At 31.1% G+C, this 18,632-nt stretch overlaps 4 protein-coding genes across 5 annotated transcripts; 1 reads left to right on the top strand and 3 right to left on the bottom strand.

Annotated features, from left to right (window-relative positions):
- Positions 1-50: 50 nt before the first annotated feature.
- Positions 51-8,055, bottom strand: LOC125070550 (solute carrier family 35 member F5). Its single transcript, XM_047680455.1, has 10 exons — positions 7,588-8,055; positions 7,378-7,512; positions 7,103-7,168; positions 6,748-6,840; positions 4,805-4,957; positions 3,324-3,506; positions 3,104-3,251; positions 2,836-2,995; positions 2,356-2,568; positions 51-1,128 (listed from the first exon to the last, which is right to left on the bottom strand). Exons 1-10 carry the CDS (start codon positions 7,741-7,743, stop codon positions 1,059-1,061), a joined length of 1,377 nt encoding a protein of 458 aa, XP_047536411.1. The 5' UTR covers positions 7,744-8,055; the 3' UTR covers positions 51-1,058.
- A 436-nt stretch (positions 8,056-8,491) lies between these two features.
- Positions 8,492-9,612, top strand: LOC125070459. Its single transcript, XM_047680344.1, has 4 exons — positions 8,492-8,663; positions 8,742-8,930; positions 9,011-9,106; positions 9,353-9,612. Exons 1-4 carry the CDS (start codon positions 8,592-8,594, stop codon positions 9,500-9,502), a joined length of 507 nt encoding a protein of 168 aa, XP_047536300.1. The 5' UTR covers positions 8,492-8,591; the 3' UTR covers positions 9,503-9,612.
- Positions 9,613-10,144: 532 nt separating this feature from the next.
- On the bottom strand, positions 10,145-13,694 carry LOC125070393. 2 transcript variants are annotated; one of them, XM_047680245.1, is made up of 6 exons: positions 13,163-13,694; positions 12,541-12,576; positions 12,341-12,467; positions 10,997-11,120; positions 10,752-10,801; positions 10,145-10,636 (listed from the first exon to the last, which is right to left on the bottom strand). In XM_047680245.1, exons 1-5 carry the CDS (start codon positions 13,625-13,627, stop codon positions 10,792-10,794), a joined length of 762 nt encoding a protein of 253 aa, XP_047536201.1. In that variant the 5' UTR covers positions 13,628-13,694; the 3' UTR covers positions 10,145-10,636; positions 10,752-10,791. The 2 variants fall into 2 exon arrangements, with proteins under 2 accessions (XP_047536201.1, XP_047536202.1); XM_047680246.1 differs by lacking the exon at positions 10,752-10,801.
- Positions 13,695-15,785: 2,091 nt separating this feature from the next.
- LOC125070579 lies at positions 15,786-16,082 on the bottom strand. Its single transcript, XM_047680497.1, has one exon. The coding sequence runs from the start codon at positions 16,080-16,082 to the stop codon at positions 15,786-15,788; it is 297 nt and encodes a 98-aa protein (XP_047536453.1).
- Between the last annotated feature and the right edge of the window lie 2,550 nt (positions 16,083-18,632).

Here is an 18,632-nt window from a genome sequence, read left to right as displayed (position 1 = left end):
GTATCATCAAAAAACTTAGTACTTTATACATCTAAGATTTTTTTTTTTGGAAATCATTAAATACATGACAAATGCACGATATATTCATACTAATAAATACTGATTATTATTAAAACAAAATAAAATTGATCATGATATTATACAGTTAGTTAATTTACAAGTTAATTTTAGAGATAAAAGGCACGGAAGTGACCTGAAAATTAAATATTGTCGTATAGGCGAAACTTGTATGAGTTCTTATTTTTATTTATATTCGGAACAAAAATATATAAAACGAGATTTTTAATAAAATTTACCTAATTATCAGTACCTAAAAAGAAAACGAATATAAAACAAGAATATCTATAATATATGAATACGTATCGTAACGGAAAGGACTATACAAATAGTGGAATGATTATTTAGTGTATATATAAGATTTATAATTAAGTTGTCACACTTTCCGATGACACGAAACGTATACGATATCGGAGATTAACAAATACCATAGACTAAATTAGAGTTACAGTCATATAAATATAAAACCTTTTTTTCGATATTAGTATACGGATAATTCATATGTTTATATGAATGACGTCATCAAACAGTAAGGAAAGATTACAGGGTATTCGGAACTGTAGACCATACTCGCTTAATAGGAACATATTAAATGATTACCAAGTGAACGCCTGCGCCATATGGTACATATGCCATAAAATCTTATGACGATTCTATCAATAATAAAATCAAAATCAATATATAAAATCTTTCAAGATCGTTAATAATATAATAAAGAAAATATAAAGGATATTCTGGTTTGTTTATATTACGTGTCATTTGAAAATGCGGCGACTTTTAATTATAAATCATCACCTTTGATTGGAAAAATGTTCTTAATAGAAAACAATACTTCTTGAAGTATTTAATAATATTGGTGTCACATTGTTGAAAATTAAGGATATCTTGGTACTCTTTATATTCTATACACATATTAGACTAGTAATAACGAAAGGTGTTCACACAACAAACTCTGTGCTGTTCACACTCGAAGCAACTCCATAACGCGCACTCGATGGGGGTTACGTCGGTTCTTCTGACGACATCAGGGCCTCTGATTGTTCGTCTAATTCTGATATATTCCTTATTGCTCTGTAATATTAAAAAACATAAATTAATGAATAGCAGAGGCCTATAAATATCACACAGCTGGGTTAAGTTTGGAGTTTATTCGGTCGCGTTGCTTCAATTTATTTGAATTTTCCTTAGACACATGTAGGTTTCCTCACGGTATTTTCCTTCACATGAAAATTCAGTAGTTATTGCCAGACTTCACAACCACAATCATCTGTTAAGATACACGTGTTCGTCTCATTCAAATTAAAGAGTCAAGTGTTTTATTCATTTGTATTGTGTGCCTTTTTTGCTTAACTACATAAAAGGCCGTACCAGATTAAAGACTGATGAGTCAAACTAAATATAGCATCAAGAGATTATCTTATTGAGAAAGGTAATTCTGATTTTTTTTAATGTATGCGGACTGGTGTATTCCGACTTATAAAGAGATTATTAAGGTTGATCTTTATTATATGTATAGCGCATACGTCGAATTGTAAAACAAAACCTGTTTCAGCTATTGGTTATGATTGGCAGATTTATAATTTAATTTTGTCATTAAATTTCAGTTTATGGGATGAATATATATATGCAGAGATTTTTAAGGAATAACAAATGATCTTAATAATATCAGCGTCTTTTTTTTATAATATGCTACTTATAGTCATTTTCGTAATTCTTGTCAGCTCATAGATATAAGTACTGAATATATAAGTAATAAAATTTATGTTTGACCGAAAAATAATTGATTCAGACAAGTTTTCAGTACGCAACTGCACTTCGTCTGCTTTCTTATTCGATATTAATATGGTCAGCTAGCAGTCAAGTCAAGGTAAAGAAGAAGACGAAAGTCAAAGATAGCGTCAAAAAATTAAGTGGCAACTGTATTTTCACAGTAAGTAATATGATGTTTCATGCACACCATGATTATAAAGTTGGTTCGTGAGTTTTAGTCCATTATGTAGTACGACACTCTATATAGATAGCTTTATCAAAATGTACAAAATAATGTTTGTTGTAAAAAAATTGCTCAATTCTAAAGGACTAAATTGAAAACATTTTTTTAAATTAATTGACGAAAATATAATATTTTTTTACTACAACTAAAAAGGTTATATAGCTCAGTTTTATTTTTGTTACAATTCTACAGCAATTTAAAAAAACAAAAAAAATTTACGCTAAAAAATACAACATAAATTATCAAAGGTACGATATATATATAGATAGATAGATATAATTAAGGTAAGACGTAGAGGGACTCACGCGAACGAGTCGGCGGCGCGCAGGCGGGCGGCGAGGCCGGCGAGCGCGGCGGGCGCGGGCAGCGCGGCCACGAGCCAGCCCGCGCCCGCCAGCAGCGCCGCCGCCGTGCGCCACGCGCTGCCGCCGTCGCGCCACGCCTCCGCGCACGCGCACAGCGGCAGCGTCAGCGCCAGCGTCGCCGTCGCCGTCGCCGACGACGTCAGGCAGCGGCCCCTGTCACGATCCTCATTACTATCACATTGACATTTATTTAGGGTAGGCGCAATGTAGCTTTATAATGCTTTTGCTGATGGGTTTGTATAATATGTAATATATTATTCGATTAATTCTTTTTTTTTTAATACTATTACTAGGTAGCTTTAATATAGCTTATTCTGGTTTAAAACTGTGGAACAACCTATAGAATTTGATAATGTTAGGATTTGATAAAAATGGGACTCAATATTTATTGTTACTTTGAAATTCAAGCTACAAATTCACCACAGCCATAAAGATTCCAGCAGCAGCGGTCCCAGTGCAGCATCTAATAGTAACCAGCTCCAAAGTCTTGGAGACGGCAGTTCGGCACGTTCAACACCACTGACAGCCAACACGCCACCGATCGCCCATGCTAGACAGCCGCAGGCGCAACCCACTACACCTACATCAAAATATTTTTTTAGACTCCGTGTTATTATTTAGATGCGTTATATATATTTGATAATAATTAATCAATGAGTAATTAAAGATATATTTGTGATGAACTTACCAACTAGTAAAAAGGAGTTAATTCCATCCCCTTTCCTCAATTCTTGTCGAAATAGCATGAGATGTAAAGAGTAACAGAAAGCAGATCCTATAGCTGCTAAAACAGCTATCCAATTACTTTGATGACTCTCTGATACACCCAAAATTACCTAAAATAATAAAAGAAGGTAAGACGGACGATAACCTATTGAAACATATACTTTATTCCTTCTAATACTTACAAGGCCCGCTGTAGTGAGCAGGACAGCGACACATTTTGAGAGAGAAAATCTATCGGATGGTACTTGAGCGAAAAGCGCTCCAAACGATAGTGCGAACGCTGCAGTCGTCGATGTGTACAGAGTCGCTGAACATGAGGATGAGTGAAGTAAACTGAGGCGGTATAAATAGTTGGCGATAAACCACTAAAACGAGAGAAATATTTAAAATAATTTAATAACTTTATAAATATCCCACAGGTGGGCAAAAGTAAAATGAGTCGATTCCATCGCACCCTTCCAATGTGTTTTGATGGATATTGATCCATCAACACACGTTTGAAGGAGTTAATATATTTTTTACATACCGGTTTTTCTCTATACGTAGCCTGAGTACGAGATAAATTATATCATTATAATTTAGCACTTTTAATACTGTATCGGTCTGCTTTTTTTCTATAAGTTCAGTCCAGTACGCAAAATATAGTCATATTAATTAGGTTTTGGACATTTACATACTGACAAATACATTTCAGATACGAAAAACAAGAAAGAAGATCAATGCGAATCGCGGTTTTGCTTATAACGATAATTGTTAGATTGCAGGATTAAATGAAAGATATCGTTACTTAGCGACAAGACCTTATTGTACATGTATATCTTTGGTGGGTTACGAGTTTTAATTACTAATTATGTGTAAGACCGTGGGAGTGAGACAAAGAGAGCTCTCTCTTTGTCTCACTCCCACGCTTGTCACACAATTGTCATTACAGGCAAACAACTCATGTCTTATTTATTCAATACATAAAGAGTAGGAATTTTCCCGTTTCCTCATAGTAAACGATATTAAGCTGTTATATATTATACAGTTAAACGTAAACACACAGATAAACACGTATCACCTCTCTTTACGTCGCGTGCAATGTAAATAAATATTTCGTATAAACAAAATATATTATTAACCATGTGCTTCATTAACGAAGTACAATGTCGTAATTAGCTACTAAATTATAATTATGTAACTGATTGTTGTTGGGGTTTTACCGATAACAAAACTGGTTTAATAACTTCAATATTGTATTAAAACTATTGTTCCTATATATCAGAGGTCGCGTAATAATTATAAAAATAAAAATATATAAATTCAACAATTTTCTCTGAGAAAAGAGTAAAATTACGTAGTCCTAATGTAATTACACGTGTTTATAATGCGAATTTACGTGGTTTATTAAAACAATGTATAATCACACAACTGACGCAAAGACAAACATATACAAATTGAGTATCAGCCGTTCGTCTTGTCGCTAGCGTAGATGGCTGCAAATAACGAGGTCCTGGGTTTTAATAGCATTGTTTACGCTCTCTTGCTTCTTTGATCTCATTCCTTTCCTATCGGAACGCCAACCCATCAGAAATAAATGACCGAATGGAGAGTGTACATAATATACAATTTGTATTCCGTATTCTCGCCGACATTCGCGTTTGCATATAATAATCATACTCACAGGTACACAAAAAACAAGAGCTAGTTTAAGATGTCGTCTTGTAGCAGCAGCTGCGGCTCGACGCTGCGCGTACTCTGTGGCGCGAATGGAAGCAGACCACGACAGGCGCGCCAACAACGCTTCCCCTGCCATCGCCGCTGACATTACACGCACCTTAACAACAAATATCCAATATCACTACATAAACTTCTTGATCCAGGTTGATGGGGTTGCAAAAATCCTGGGCGCCTAAGGGAGTGATCACTGATGTATGTCAAATGCCTTAAAAATATTTTTCTGGGGTGAGGTAAGATAACCAGAACTATTCTTGCATGAGGTTGGTTATGCTTAAGACGGGCCTGTTTTTACTGGTAGGACTTTGTGTAGATACCACAAATTCATCAATTATCCTGTAGGATACAGCCAAGCCACAATTCTTTTTCTGTTTTCGGTTTGAAACGTGAGTAGCCAGCCAGAATTATACGTATATTTGTTATATGTTTTGCTATTATGAGTTGGGAGCTTTTATGTTTTATTTGGTAGGAAGCTAAGCTTTAAAAAAAATTAGGTGTTTTTTTATATTTTACGACTTAAAGCGAAAAGGATAGTTCTCCATGATTGGGATTTTTTTTTATCAATTTGTAAATCATTTCAAATGAATTAGTAAAGATAATATCAACCAAAATATTTACGTCCAGATTTGTCTCTTTCTGACGTAAGTGATTTGAAATTCGTAAGAAGAAGATAAAACATTGTGTAACCCTACATCGTTTAGTAAGGCATAGTGATAATTCTGAAAATTTTGTAATGTTCAACATCCTTGACATTAAAGACACCTCGTTGCAACATTTTAATAGAGGCGGTTTGTGTTTGACATTTAACAGTGATAAGTATTAACCTTATAAAAAAAGGCAATACTTTCTGGTCGACTGTATTTTTGCAGTCGTATATTGACCAAATTATGCTGGCGAATCTGTATTCTTGTAGTCATTTGTATCTAATGCTTAAGAGGATGAAAGTCTCAACGTGTTTATTTCATTTTACTGTTGAATTATCATTAGAATTAAATTTATAAAATGAATTTTATATAGCCTTATAGACCTGTTTTCTGGAAGAAGCGTCCCACCATGTTAAATCATAAACGTAAAACTTAAAAACTACGAAAATCGTATAATTTAATTCGTATTTGCCTTTCTCATGATACGCATCTAAGATGGACAGCACGAGCGTTACTCACAGTAGTACAAGGCGAAAATAATTTAACATGCAACTTCATGATTGAACAGATCCATACATTTAATTTAATCTCATAAGAAGTAATTTCAAGACCATTTGTAAGACCACTTAATTAAAATATATTTTTATTTTGAAGAATTCATTTAATGATTCTTCTAAATAGTTGCCATGCATTTGAACAGGAAATACACAAAAAAAAGTCTAATTGATTCTTTGTAATCTGCCTTTTGTACAACAATACAACGACAATGTTGTTCATTTTCAGGCTTGTATTGTTTTATCAAGAACTATAATTATATCTTATTGAGTGATTAATGAGATTAACTTTCTGAATTATGGTACCCTCACATATTTCTTAATATTGAGTCTAGTACACAACAGCATACTTTAGTTTGAATAATTTTAATAACATAATATTGTATCTGTAGAAAGACAGGAGGTATTTGTTTCCTTTATTATAAAATTAAACATAACTATTCCCAGATAATTGTTTGAATATTATTAATGATTAAATATATTTACATAACTTGTGTAAGTAGCTTTATCAAACAAAATTTATTGATTAGGGGAGATAAAATAGAATAAATATAATCCATTTTATCTTTTATGAGAACTGCTGTCCTAGTTATTGTTTAAATTTGGAATATTTTTTTTGCCATAGATTTTTTATTTAATAGAACTGATCATCCATTCACTTTTAATCTTTGTAAATGATAAATATAACTTACTTCTGCTACTTTATTGAATCGTACAGCTCTCGGTGTTGCGTCATCACTGTCTGTAGTTTCTCCTGCTCGTACAGGAACAAAAGTTGAATCACCCTAAAATAATATGTATTTATTACAGCACTATTATGTATTATGAGGTGAAATATGTATCTTCTATACATAAAATTATATAATAGTAAGGTTACTTGATCTTTAGCTAATAATTATTGATATAGAGTAATTATTGAATAAGAGTACATATATTCATTACCGCATAGGGGAAAAAAATATCTGTCTGTAGTTCCTTAATACTTATTTAAATAGCAATTGTTAAAGAAAAAAAAAAATTAAATATATTTAAAAAAAAATTGTATACCAGGCTGTTGTTAGATTCTGTGTAAAAGCTTTCATCATCTGTCTCTGCAGTTGGCTCTAATAGTTGCTAAAAACATTACAATACATTAGTGGCACTAGGGTAAACATCATATTAAATTTTTATAAAAATAAAAAAAAGGGTGTAATGTAATTAAAAATCTATTTTGATTTTACTGTATGGTTTAAATTATTTGTTTTTTAATACTGATTTAGAGCCTTGCAGTAATTTATAAAGACCTCACTATGTAAACATATATAAATATAACATTTACTTACAGTGTAATCCGCAGGCTGACAGGGATCTCTTGTTGGTGGAGTGAAACATAATACTACAAGATACACAAATAACAATGAACTCCTTACGTATGTCACTAAAAATGGTCTTTCAAGTTTCTTTTCTATATATATGTACTGAAATAAAAATAAACTGGTTAATGTCAGTTAGAAGACCAATAAGTGAAACAAATTACTAGTAAACAACACTACCTTTGTCAGCTCTGATGAAACAACCCATAACACGCTGACAAGAAATAGAATAAATAATCCAAAGGCAAATTTTCTTTTACTAAAAGTTTGACCATCATCTTTGTTATTTTTGTTATTAGATGTCACTCCAAAGTAATTATGGCATAAAGTCAACATGAAGACTAAATCAAAAGTTATTCGAATTGAATAAAACCAGATTAAGGTCTATTTTTGTCCATTTAGGATATGTTAACGACTGTTTATCGTTTAGTAGATACAATGGTTTCTATTATTCATCTATGTATATTGTATCACAATATATTGTTGTTTCTTTATATTTAAAACTATCACCTCCTATTATATACGTCCTAGTTTTAAGAGGGCCTCGGAATACTCAAAATTTCATGAGTATTTATTTCTTTCTAATTTTATTTAGTTAGTATTCTGTTGCAGAAATATCACCGAGAGAACAGAAAACCGATAGCCTTGACACTGTCAAACGTCAGTGTCAAGTTTCAAGTGTCAACACGGATTTGATGAAGTTTGTTGAATGAAGATTATATAAGCGATATGTTTATCGATAAGATAGTAAAAACTTTTAGACTTGTTGATAGAGAATTTGACCTTCTCAATTCTCAATCAAAGAAATTTTTATTTAATAGTTCTCAATTTTACACGATATGTGTATCATCATTGTTTTTTTGCTTCAACTCTATTATTTTTAACAGTTTTATTTTATTATTATTGTTATTTTACGTGGATAAAAAGTTACTAACGAATTAGTTTTTGTTGTACTTTTGATCAATGCCCAGTGCAGATTATGTACATTCTAGCAAATTATGCAATTTGATAATTTTTGTTTATTGCAATAATAAGAAAATCGAATCGATTTCAATGATAATCGATAACATACAACATTGACATTTAATTTCTTTGGCTTTGAATAAGAGAAATAGTAAATAGGTTATAAACATTACGGAAAACTAAACAATATTTATTATAAATAAAAACTAAATTATTTAAAAATGGATGTGGTAAAGTTTGTTGGAAAGTACCTTAATATACCTGTCGGGCCATTGTGCTACAATACTGACAAAGTATATGAATATTTTTATTCTTTTATTCGTAAAGGATAGTTAAATACGTATATTTTTATAATTTGTACACCATTGCAGGTATTAACTACTGTACTAGATAAAGAAAATGTAGAAGGCTTTGCTAGTATATTATTGAGATTAGCAGAAAAGAGTGGTGTCACTATGAGCCTAGAGGAAAAACTTTTAAGTTATCAATGGCTTGAACATTTAGCTGTTTACATTAATCAAGCTGTTACAAATCCTACTTTTGCTAAGAACTTTTTACAGGTAATTTCTTAACATATCCTTAATTGCTTTAGTTGTACCACAAATGAACTTACAGTTTGTTATATTGATTATCTTTCCAGGGTATTAATAGTACGCTCAAGAATAGTTCATATTTAACTGGAAACTACCTAACCATAACAGATATTGCAGCATACCATGCACTATATCCATTGATTGTAAGTATATATAATACACAATTACAGTAATTATTCAAAGTATCTTCTAATTTAAAAATAGAAGTTATAATAAAACTTGAACCTTAAAAAATAAAAATATTTTTTTAGCTATTATGAATGATATTTATTTATGTGTGGACTGATTTAAAATATGAATATACTATTTTTTAAATCCTGGATGTACATACTCTGTATATTCAACAATTATTTCATTTTTAATAATTAAGTAATTTATGTCATTTCTAGGAACGTCTCACAATTTCAGAGCAAGAATCATTGTTACATGTTTGTAGGTGGTCAAAACATATCCAGTCTAAACCAAAAGCTAGAGGCAGTAGAAATCCAATACAATTTAATACATTGGTACTAACAGTTCTGGCCCCTGCAGTACACTAAACAATGTAATAAATTTAATTTTTATTAAATTTTCTTATTACATTTCTTAATGACATTTTTAATTACATTTGTAATTACAGAACTGAAATCCATTGTAATAACAAAAATAAAATTTGTTAAATACGTCAAATGTTTTATTATACTCCTTACATCATTTCACTGTTCTGTTTAATGATGTATGCTGCTATGCCAGTAAGTTTCGAAGTGTTTTTAAGTTGATATATACATTAATAATTATATTCTTAGGGCTGGTTGGTATAGCCAAACAGTAGTTGAGTCCTATATGTAGTTATGAAAGGTTTTAATATTACATGCTTAAATATACATAATTCTTATCTAAAAAAATATATTTTGAGTGTGATCTTTAAGTACATGTATGTATATTTTGAAATATCCAGTCAACTGGGAAAACTTTTCACTAAAATATTTTTTATAAGTTGGTCACAATCTAATGTTTGGCCCCACTACTAATAGTCCTACACAATTTTTTTTTATTTTACTTATCATTATTAAAAAAGTAAGGATTTTTTTTTAACTTGCACACCCAGGCTGGACCTACCTGCTAAGCTAATAATGTGATTTGGTATTAATAGATGCACTATTTAAAAAAATATTATCTGTCAAATAAAATTTATTATTTTACAGACTCCTAAATCCATACCACTTTGGAAGAAACACCCGTTACCTAAACAGGTGTATCCACATGAGTTGAAAAATGTTAACTTGGATGAGCCAGTAATATATTTTCCTCAACCATTCTCATATCCGGGATATCCTGTTATTCTGTATTTAAGAAAATAAAATTCGAAATAAATGACAAAATTTTGAAAACAACGTGGGCGAATTTTTGTAAGGAACATATTGATAGAATATAATACTATAGACTACGAATTATAGACTTTATTCTGTTTTGCTTCTATATAATCTATTCTAATAATTAATACATTCTTATGCACATAAATATCTTTCTTATAACTGCAAGTGGAATCCGTGATTTCTACAAACATTTATAATAATTACAATAGGTATCTAAATGTTTCTTGAACACCAAAGTTTAGAAATATCAATAGAATCAATGCAGTGAAGTACAGTTCGTTTAATGTTTGATACAACTCTGCTACAATAATTCATTTCCTGAAATTAAAAAAAAAAATGTGCTCAGTACGTAAAACGAGACCTAAGATGGTTTCGTAGAAAGAACACGTAGATTTTAATCTAGTTATTTGTGATAAATCTGCTGTAATAATACATTTCGTCATCGACGTCGACGGAAAACATAGCGAGGAAATTTACGCGTGCCTGGAAAAATGATAACATGTTTATTTATGCACAAGCCCTCATTGAAATAGTATGTATAGTGGACTAAGCCCCAAACCTTCTTCAAAAGAGAAGAGGCCTTAGCCCATCCGTGGAACATAAATGGGCTGTTATTTGACTTTTCTTTTGTACATTTTGTACGTACTTAATGTATTATTTTATTTAAGGTATATAAACCTGTTAAAGCTTGAGTTCGTTGCCGATTGCTGATTTTGGGTCGCATTTACTTTCCTGTCGGCAAATCGAAGCATCAGACAGCGTTCTAATTTGTTAGAATAAGAACATCCATTGTCTTCGGACTCTGGAAAGTATCAGAAATTTATGATATAGAGGTTACCATAATGACAGTAGGTATACTTCAGCTAATATAAAAGCCATTATACATTTCAGATTGCATATTTAATTACTTCGTTTTATTGCGGTACTTTTTAAATTCGTTCTGGTGACCATATCCGACATTTTAGTACGAGGTAATTCACAAATGGTTCCTAAATTATGTTTATTCAGCACGTATGCAATTTATTAAAGATTATGTTATATGAAGTACCCGATTGGTTAAATCACAAAAGGCTTGTCATCTTTGTGAATATTATTAAATATTGTGCAATAGCTACAATTGTTTTCCTCTATTTTTATAAATTGAACAAGATGTGTATGTAGTAAAACTCTCAGAGCAAAGAATATTCTAGAAGTGGCAATCACAAGGAGTTGGAATGATATTAAATACAACTAAAGTAAATAATTTTCGAGATCGTAAATCGTTTCAATTTATCACCTAAGCAGTAATAATAACTAATAGACTAAATTAAGCTGACATGCAGGAATAAAATATTAGATGACTCTCTGTAATTATTATATTGATTAGTCTCATATTATTTATTAATATTAGCCCCACATCTATTTTTATACTATCGATTTCTAAATAATCGGGATTATTACTTAAAAAATATTCATATAAAATTAATCAGATATATTACTATTGAACCACATCAGTTTTCGTCAGTCATGTGGCAGACATGATAGTTATATAAGCTTGCGTTCCTACAAATTAAATGAACTACCCTTTAATTGAGTTTCCACATAATATGCTATTATTAGACAAGGATAATCATGTGATCATATGATGTACAGATTATGTATATTTATGTGTGGCTGTCGGCTGATGGTTGTGTTATTCAGGCCCAGATTATCTAAAAGTTAGTGTACTAGAGACTAGAGGCAAACAAATAATTAAATTATAATTAATTATTAATGAAATATTTTTCCTATTTGAATATGGTGATGGTACACCTTTTTAATCTTAATTATGAATAAAATTAAATTGGTATTAACAATCTATTTAAAGAAGTTAGAAAAGGGTAAATGGGCTCCTAAACGTACATTGCCTAAGGTTCTTGACATATTAATTCCGGCCTGGCCCGAAATAAACAGATAATATCCGTATGTTTCAAATATAAATTAATATATAAATGCATAGGAAGTTTTAGCAGTTTTAGTAGAATTGATTAATTAATATTTTACCAGATTGTAATTCTTGAAAACAAGCTCGAATTTGATTCTGTAGTATTGCACGTGACTGTTGAGAAGTCACTGAAGTTTGTACTTTGTTCCACATTTCCGCTTCACGGGGGATACCCTTTGAATCTACATAAGAAAAAACCATATTTGTGACTAAGTATACGTTAGCTATGATGTAACGTTTACGTAAAAAAATATCTTACCATTTCCAAATTGGCAAAAACACATTGGCTGAGGCACTGAAAAACAAAAAGTTCATTTATGAGACATTGCTTTTTAATTATACAAGGGAAAAATAATTGTGAAAGTGATGATGTCGTTTTGAACGATTTCTGCCAAGGTCACTTTTATTTAGAGACTAGCTATTTACGCAGCACATATATGTTGCACAATATAATAATAATAGTAACAGCCAGTAAATTTCCCATTGTTGGGCTAAGGCCTCCTCTGCCTTTGAGGAAATGGTTAGGAGCATATTTCATCACGCCGCTCCTTTGCAGGTTGGTGGATTCACATGTGGCAGAATTTTGTTGAAATTAGACACATGCAGGATTACTTACGATGTTTTCCTTCACCAACGAGCTCGAGATGAATTATAAGACAAATTAAGCACATGAAAATTCAGTGGTGCTTGCCGTGGTTTGAACTCGCATCATCGGATAAGATGTACGCGTTTTATTAGAACTTAGAAACTATACGAAATTAAGGCATAATATATAACACCCGATGTGTTAATTAGATGATATGCATTTACTTAGATAAGTTTATTATAGTAACCTTAACTATATTCTAGTAATATTTAAAAGGTATCTTTTAAATAATTACCTGATCATTGTCGTTTTTATTTATTAGCATTTCATTCCTCTTTACTCGATCGTTATGTGCGTTGCTATGGTTACCATTATTTTTATATTTATTTCTTATAACTGGACGTGGAATAGAATTAACAAACTTCTCTTCTTCATTTCCAGCTCCATATCCCGTATAATCGTAAACCGAACCGTTTGAAACGTGCATCTTGGCCAGAGTGTTAGTGTTCCGTCGTGTATGAACATACGGGTTTATATCTTCCTTTGTATTAGCGTCTATGCGCGGTATCTGGTAGTTGTAACTATCTACGTCAAATCGCCTCTGTCGTTTGCCGCTGTCTTTGGAATATTCTTTATCGTGGATGTGATTGCAACTTTTTATTGCTGCAGCAACATCTTCTTCCATTAAGTGTATATTGCCCTCCCCAGCGCATGATACCAGAATAGGTAGCATAAAAAATATCAACCACGTTGTCACCATCGCTCTCAAATAACGCTTACATTTTCTCACGGGGCTATAAATTTGTTTTGTTCAGGATGTTCTGCTATTATGCTTGACAGTTAACTGACAAGGTAATAGAATCTGCATTCTATTGAAATATAATCACAATAAATAAAGTATCCTTTTGTTATCTAGTGCATGTGAATACTTGAAGATTATTTTAATTGAATTGTTCCCTGTGCCAGAGTAATGTATATGTAGGTAATGTAAAGTTTAGCTTGTTATGATAAACGATGAGAAATAATGAATTAATAAACCTAAGGATTACGTCCGTGGATTAGGGGCTAGATCTGAAGACTGCGGACCTAAGGTCAGGTTTTTCTCACAGGAAAAAGGAATAGGGCTTGCACAATGTGTTTGAGCACATATTTGTCCATTCTATAACATCGTTCGCAGTTGGTTAAGCTTCCTTGAAAATCGCTTTCGTCGTTAAAATCATTCAGAATGACATCACACAAATGTTTGAAAATTTTGAAAGTGAACAATAGTTTTAAAGTGTAAACTTCTATAGCCGCGTTAGGCACTTTTTATTTATTATTTATAAAAAATATTTTAATGTAGCCAATACGGCCCGTCCTGACCCTCTCCTAAGGACGGAACTACTCAACGGAATAATTATACTAATATTATAAATACGAAAGTAGCTTTGTCGGTTTGTATCTCTGTTACGCTTTCACGACCAAACCCCTGACCAGAATTTGATGAAATATGGATGGATGACCGCAAATATGGATGATGATGATGATCAAGGAAATATAGGCTGCTTTTTTATACCTAACACCTGACTAACAACCCCAAAACGCGAGCGAAGCAGCGGGCGACAATCAGTCGTTTGTGTATTAGAATCAAAAACAATAAATGAATACGTACTAAAATCATTACGAAGCTGATAATAATTTGCTTACAATTCTTATAATACATTATCATAATCAACGTTAGTGCCGTAAGTTCTTAATACTTAAGAAATTAAAAGTATATTATCTCCGACACTCATTCATATCATTATGATATCGATTCAACATTATTCTAACTCGCTTATGAAAAATTGGTAAGTTACGCACTATTTAAAATTCGATAAATAAACAGTGTCTTTTTGGTCGCGATTTGTTGAAAGCCCATCCAACATTCAGGTTAGGTTGTGTTTTCTTTTAGAAAAGTAATCGGAAAATTAATTTATTTTTATTGATCTGATTATCTGACGTTAGCGTTGTCCTTTAATTAATCCGTCTTTAATAACAAAATAAACCGGATATTCTCATATAACGTGTTTTATTATTATGATTACCTACAAGATTCTCATGTACGTTTGCATTATAATTAACAGTAAACAAACTATACATCACACAAACAATATATCCATACACATCCGAATTAACATTGAAATAAAATAAAAAATAAATAGTTTTAAAATATTATAGTTTATTAAATACTGGCTATTAATATTAGTTCTGGAGACTACCTTTTATAATATTAGTTTTGCATCTAGCAAATGGGCTTGTAAAAACGGGTGCAACTATAAATACCAATATTTTTGGGTTACTTCCATTTACGTTAATCAAGCAATATAGAAAGAATAACGAGGATTTAAAAATAAAAAGAATACAAGAAAGTAATTGCGTTATATTTTTTATATGTTGATAATTTATTCATATAAACTTGACATTGATTTAATAAATTAATTGTTTTATACATTTCGGAACTTACATCAATTATAGGTTGTCCCTTAAATGAGTTTAATACTATTAATGCTTATATAATACTTATCAGCGTACATGAAAAACTAAATCAGCGAACTATGGCATTCATTATTTTACACTGAATTTGTTCATAGGGATCGTGAATACTATGCATGAAAGTCAAATTTTATTAATATTCGTATTAATAATAAATATTTAGATAATGATCGGAATTCCCTTTGATAAACATCAATATAATATAAATAGTTGACACTGATTACACAATTTTTCTCACTAACGTCATCTACTGACTCATTAAAAACAAATTAACGATGGTGTTAAAGATCTTTACATTACGACATAGTGGTAAAAAAAACTTATTTGAATTTCAACCACAAACAACTAAAACTATTTAAAATTGAAATGCATAATTGTAATGATGATTTATAAAAAAAATCATTTTATCCTTTTCCGTAATGACCCCATTTTCCATTACCCCAACCACTCCAAACAGGCCTGCTACTGCTGCCGAATAGCCTTAAGCCAGAATATCCTCCTGGTGATTTGTAACTCGTGCCAGCTAGAACCGCTTTACCTAGATTGCCATAGGCTTCAGGCATACCCATATAACCGCTACTATAGACACCAGTGCCAGAGCCTCCTCCATATGTACCAGAAAGATGGAAACTTAGGGGAATATAAATTCCTTTTGAACTGGATGAATGAAATCTTGGCCAAAATGTCTCCGATCCTTCCATTGACTCCGGTTCGAGCGAAGTTTTGTCGGAATCTGTAAAGATTGAGCTCTTTTTTTTTTTTTTTTTCAAGTACCTAAACATACGCTGTGTGTTGAGTTTATTCACCTTAATAATTTCAGGACTGGTTTATACATACGAGACGCTAACGTGTTGTTTTTTTATTTCTTACACGTGTAAGACAGACAGTTAAACCTTTTTTTGCTTGCAATGATTAAGTATTGGTTGATTCATTTAAGTCATAAAAAAGTATAAAACGACAATTGAGATTATTCATAAGAAAGTGATTAGAGATTTAGACTTCAATATAACAATAAATAACTTGAAATATGTGAATTTTTAAAAAAATAATACTATTTATAAAATAACAAATAAACATACTTTCTAAAATAAATGGAGCCGCGTTGCCTCTTTCTTTCATCCTCGGAACCATAGATTCCGACCACATTTTCTGTGCGTCGTTGTCTTTTGATGTAGTCAAAGGGGGACTGGGAGCCAAATACAGAGCTGGATCCAAGACAACTCCCTCTATTATGCTAGTTATTCCAACCAGACAAAGTATAACCTGTGAACCAATCAAATATTTGAGTGCCTTAAAGTCTTTACATAAAATAACTGTAGTATGTATATGCAGTATAATTTCGATATTATCATTGTAACTAACACATAAAAGTCCAAATTAAACAACACGGAAAACTTAAAAATCAGATGTAATCATATAATCTAATTTGTATATTTATATGTTCTTATATTTTTTTGCTGTTTATACTCTTATGGTAATCTCACGCACACTCATGTAAGCATGAGCGTCACTCAGTAGTATTATTACACACCGATAAATGATTTAATGATTTTTTTTTTAATTATTAACAATAATAATGTATAACATAAGTTCACGTTATACAAAATTATTACTAATAATTATAATTACAAAATATATATAAAAAATTAAAAACTACTACATGTGACTTTGATTTATAATCAAACTCTTTACTACAAGTAGAAGTTTGCTGGCTGTTAAAAAGATAATATCTCTACATAGTATAAAACAAAGTCGCTTCCCGTCGTCTGTAGGTACACAACTTTTAGATTGCAGAACAAAGACAACAGGAAAAATTCTTGTCTTGTTCGGATAGGTAATTTGAAATTCTCGGCTTTTTTCTACTATGATATGCACGTATCATATAAAGCTTCCTCTTGAATCCGGAGCGGATTAAAACCACATGAAATCCGTTGTGTAGTTAATAAGATCTAAGAGCTGCTAGATCCGTTTAGATCTTTTATAAGAAAAAAAAATAAATAAGAATTTTTCCTTTTTCTAAAAGTTGTATATACCCTTTTTGTATCGACGTGAAGCTAGTACGGGAAACTAGTTAGATTATAAAGGTAAAATTTAGTGTAGAAAGAAGACTGAAAGTGTAGCCCAGAAGTATAAAATCACCGATTTTTAGTTGCCGTTCCTCAAGTAATAGCTTTTTTTATATTCAACTTTATGTATAAGAATAGTAATATAGGTATTGTTATTGAAATAAAAGAAATAACGAAAATATTCTAAGATACTGTTATCAGAAGTAACAAGTTCTACAGTATGATAGAAAATATGTTTTGTAGTAATTTTTCAACTCGTTGATATAAAAAATAAATAAATATATTATCAACAGCGATGTAGAAATTTATATTGAGAATGAAATTAGTTACGTTCGTGATGGCTAGCAAAAAAACTTAATGGAAAATAATGTAGCGCAAAAAGCGTGTAACGAAATAATTGAGTAAAATTTTATAATCGATTTAGTCACGGAGTGTGTTATTTTTATTTAACCAACTTATGTTAGCAGTTGGACCTAATAAATATGTCTATCATCTAGTAACAACATTTTAATTAAATAAATTTCGCAACTTGTAATCAATGTAAGACAAAATTATACTCGTTAAAATACTCAAAAATGAATAAATACTAAATGCACTATCAGGTAAACTCTATTAAAATATGTCCAGTATTATTCAAAGTTTTACTAAACAGTTTGACGAGCGGTAAATTTTAAATATATATTAGCAGAACTATTTAAAAAAAAAGTGTAATTGGCTGGAATAATAGCGAATTGACTGGAATAGGATATTAAACTCATAAAATTAAAAAAAAAAAACTTACGTTCATTATTTAAAATTGTAGATAATTTATCACGTGTAGTATTTTGTACGCTGTGTTGTTCCAAACTAATCGGGAGCACTACTGGGTGAAATCCTGACGTTTTAAATAATAGAAAGAGGAGTGCCTTTCTCCTCTTTCCGGTTTTGTTTTTAACTCAGTTCAAGGTCGGGTTAAGGTTCTCATAATGTTACGTTTACTATGAAGTGAAAGCGTCTTACACAGTATGTCGTCATAGGTAGATGACATTGTATAACTTTTCTACAAAAGTTTATTATATAATTGATTTTATATAAATATGTAAATTCATACTTTCACTTTAAATTTTATTTTTGTTTTTACTTCATATTTTAATTACTGTTTGTATAAGTTTTTTTTTAATATTATTTATTTGGTATTGGGGTAGT

This window comes from Vanessa atalanta, chromosome 17 (assembly GCF_905147765.1).
Source record: "Vanessa atalanta chromosome 17, ilVanAtal1.2, whole genome shotgun sequence".
NCBI classification, from domain to species: domain Eukaryota; kingdom Metazoa; phylum Arthropoda; class Insecta; order Lepidoptera; family Nymphalidae; genus Vanessa; species Vanessa atalanta.
The sequence above is the reverse complement of the archived record's forward strand: the minus strand, read 5'-3'. Positions and strand labels throughout refer to the sequence as shown.

Bases quoted from the DNA above. Each gene is read 5' to 3' on its own strand.
- LOC125070550 (XM_047680455.1), bottom strand. From the start codon at position 7,743: ATGTTGACTTTATGCCATAATTACTTTGGAGTGACATCTAATAACAAA. The intron at 7,169-7,377 runs GTAAGTAAATGT...TAATGTTTTTAG, and splicing joins GTCAGCCTGCGGATTACACT to CAACTATTAGAGCCAACTGC. The intron at 4,958-6,747 runs GTAAGTTATATT...TTTGTTGTTAAG, and splicing joins GATTCAATAAAGTAGCAGAA to GTGCGTGTAATGTCAGCGGC.
- LOC125070459 (XM_047680344.1), top strand. From the start codon at position 8,592: ATGGATGTGGTAAAGTTTGTTGGAAAGTACCTTAATATACCTGTCGGG. The intron at 8,664-8,741 runs GTATATGAATAT...ACACCATTGCAG, and splicing joins TGTGCTACAATACTGACAAA to GTATTAACTACTGTACTAGA. The intron at 8,931-9,010 runs GTAATTTCTTAA...TTATCTTTCCAG, and splicing joins TTGCTAAGAACTTTTTACAG to GGTATTAATAGTACGCTCAA.
- LOC125070393 (XM_047680245.1), bottom strand. From the start codon at position 13,627: ATGGTGACAACGTGGTTGATATTTTTTATGCTACCTATTCTGGTATCA. The intron at 12,577-13,162 runs GTAATTATTTAA...TTTGTTTTTCAG, and splicing joins ATAAAAACGACAATGATCAG to TGCCTCAGCCAATGTGTTTT. The intron at 11,121-12,340 runs GTAAAATATTAA...GATACTTTCCAG, and splicing joins TTTTCAAGAATTACAATCTG to AGTCCGAAGACAATGGATGT.
- LOC125070579 (XM_047680497.1), bottom strand. From the start codon at position 16,082: ATGGAAGGATCGGAGACATTTTGGCCAAGATTTCATTCATCCAGTTCA.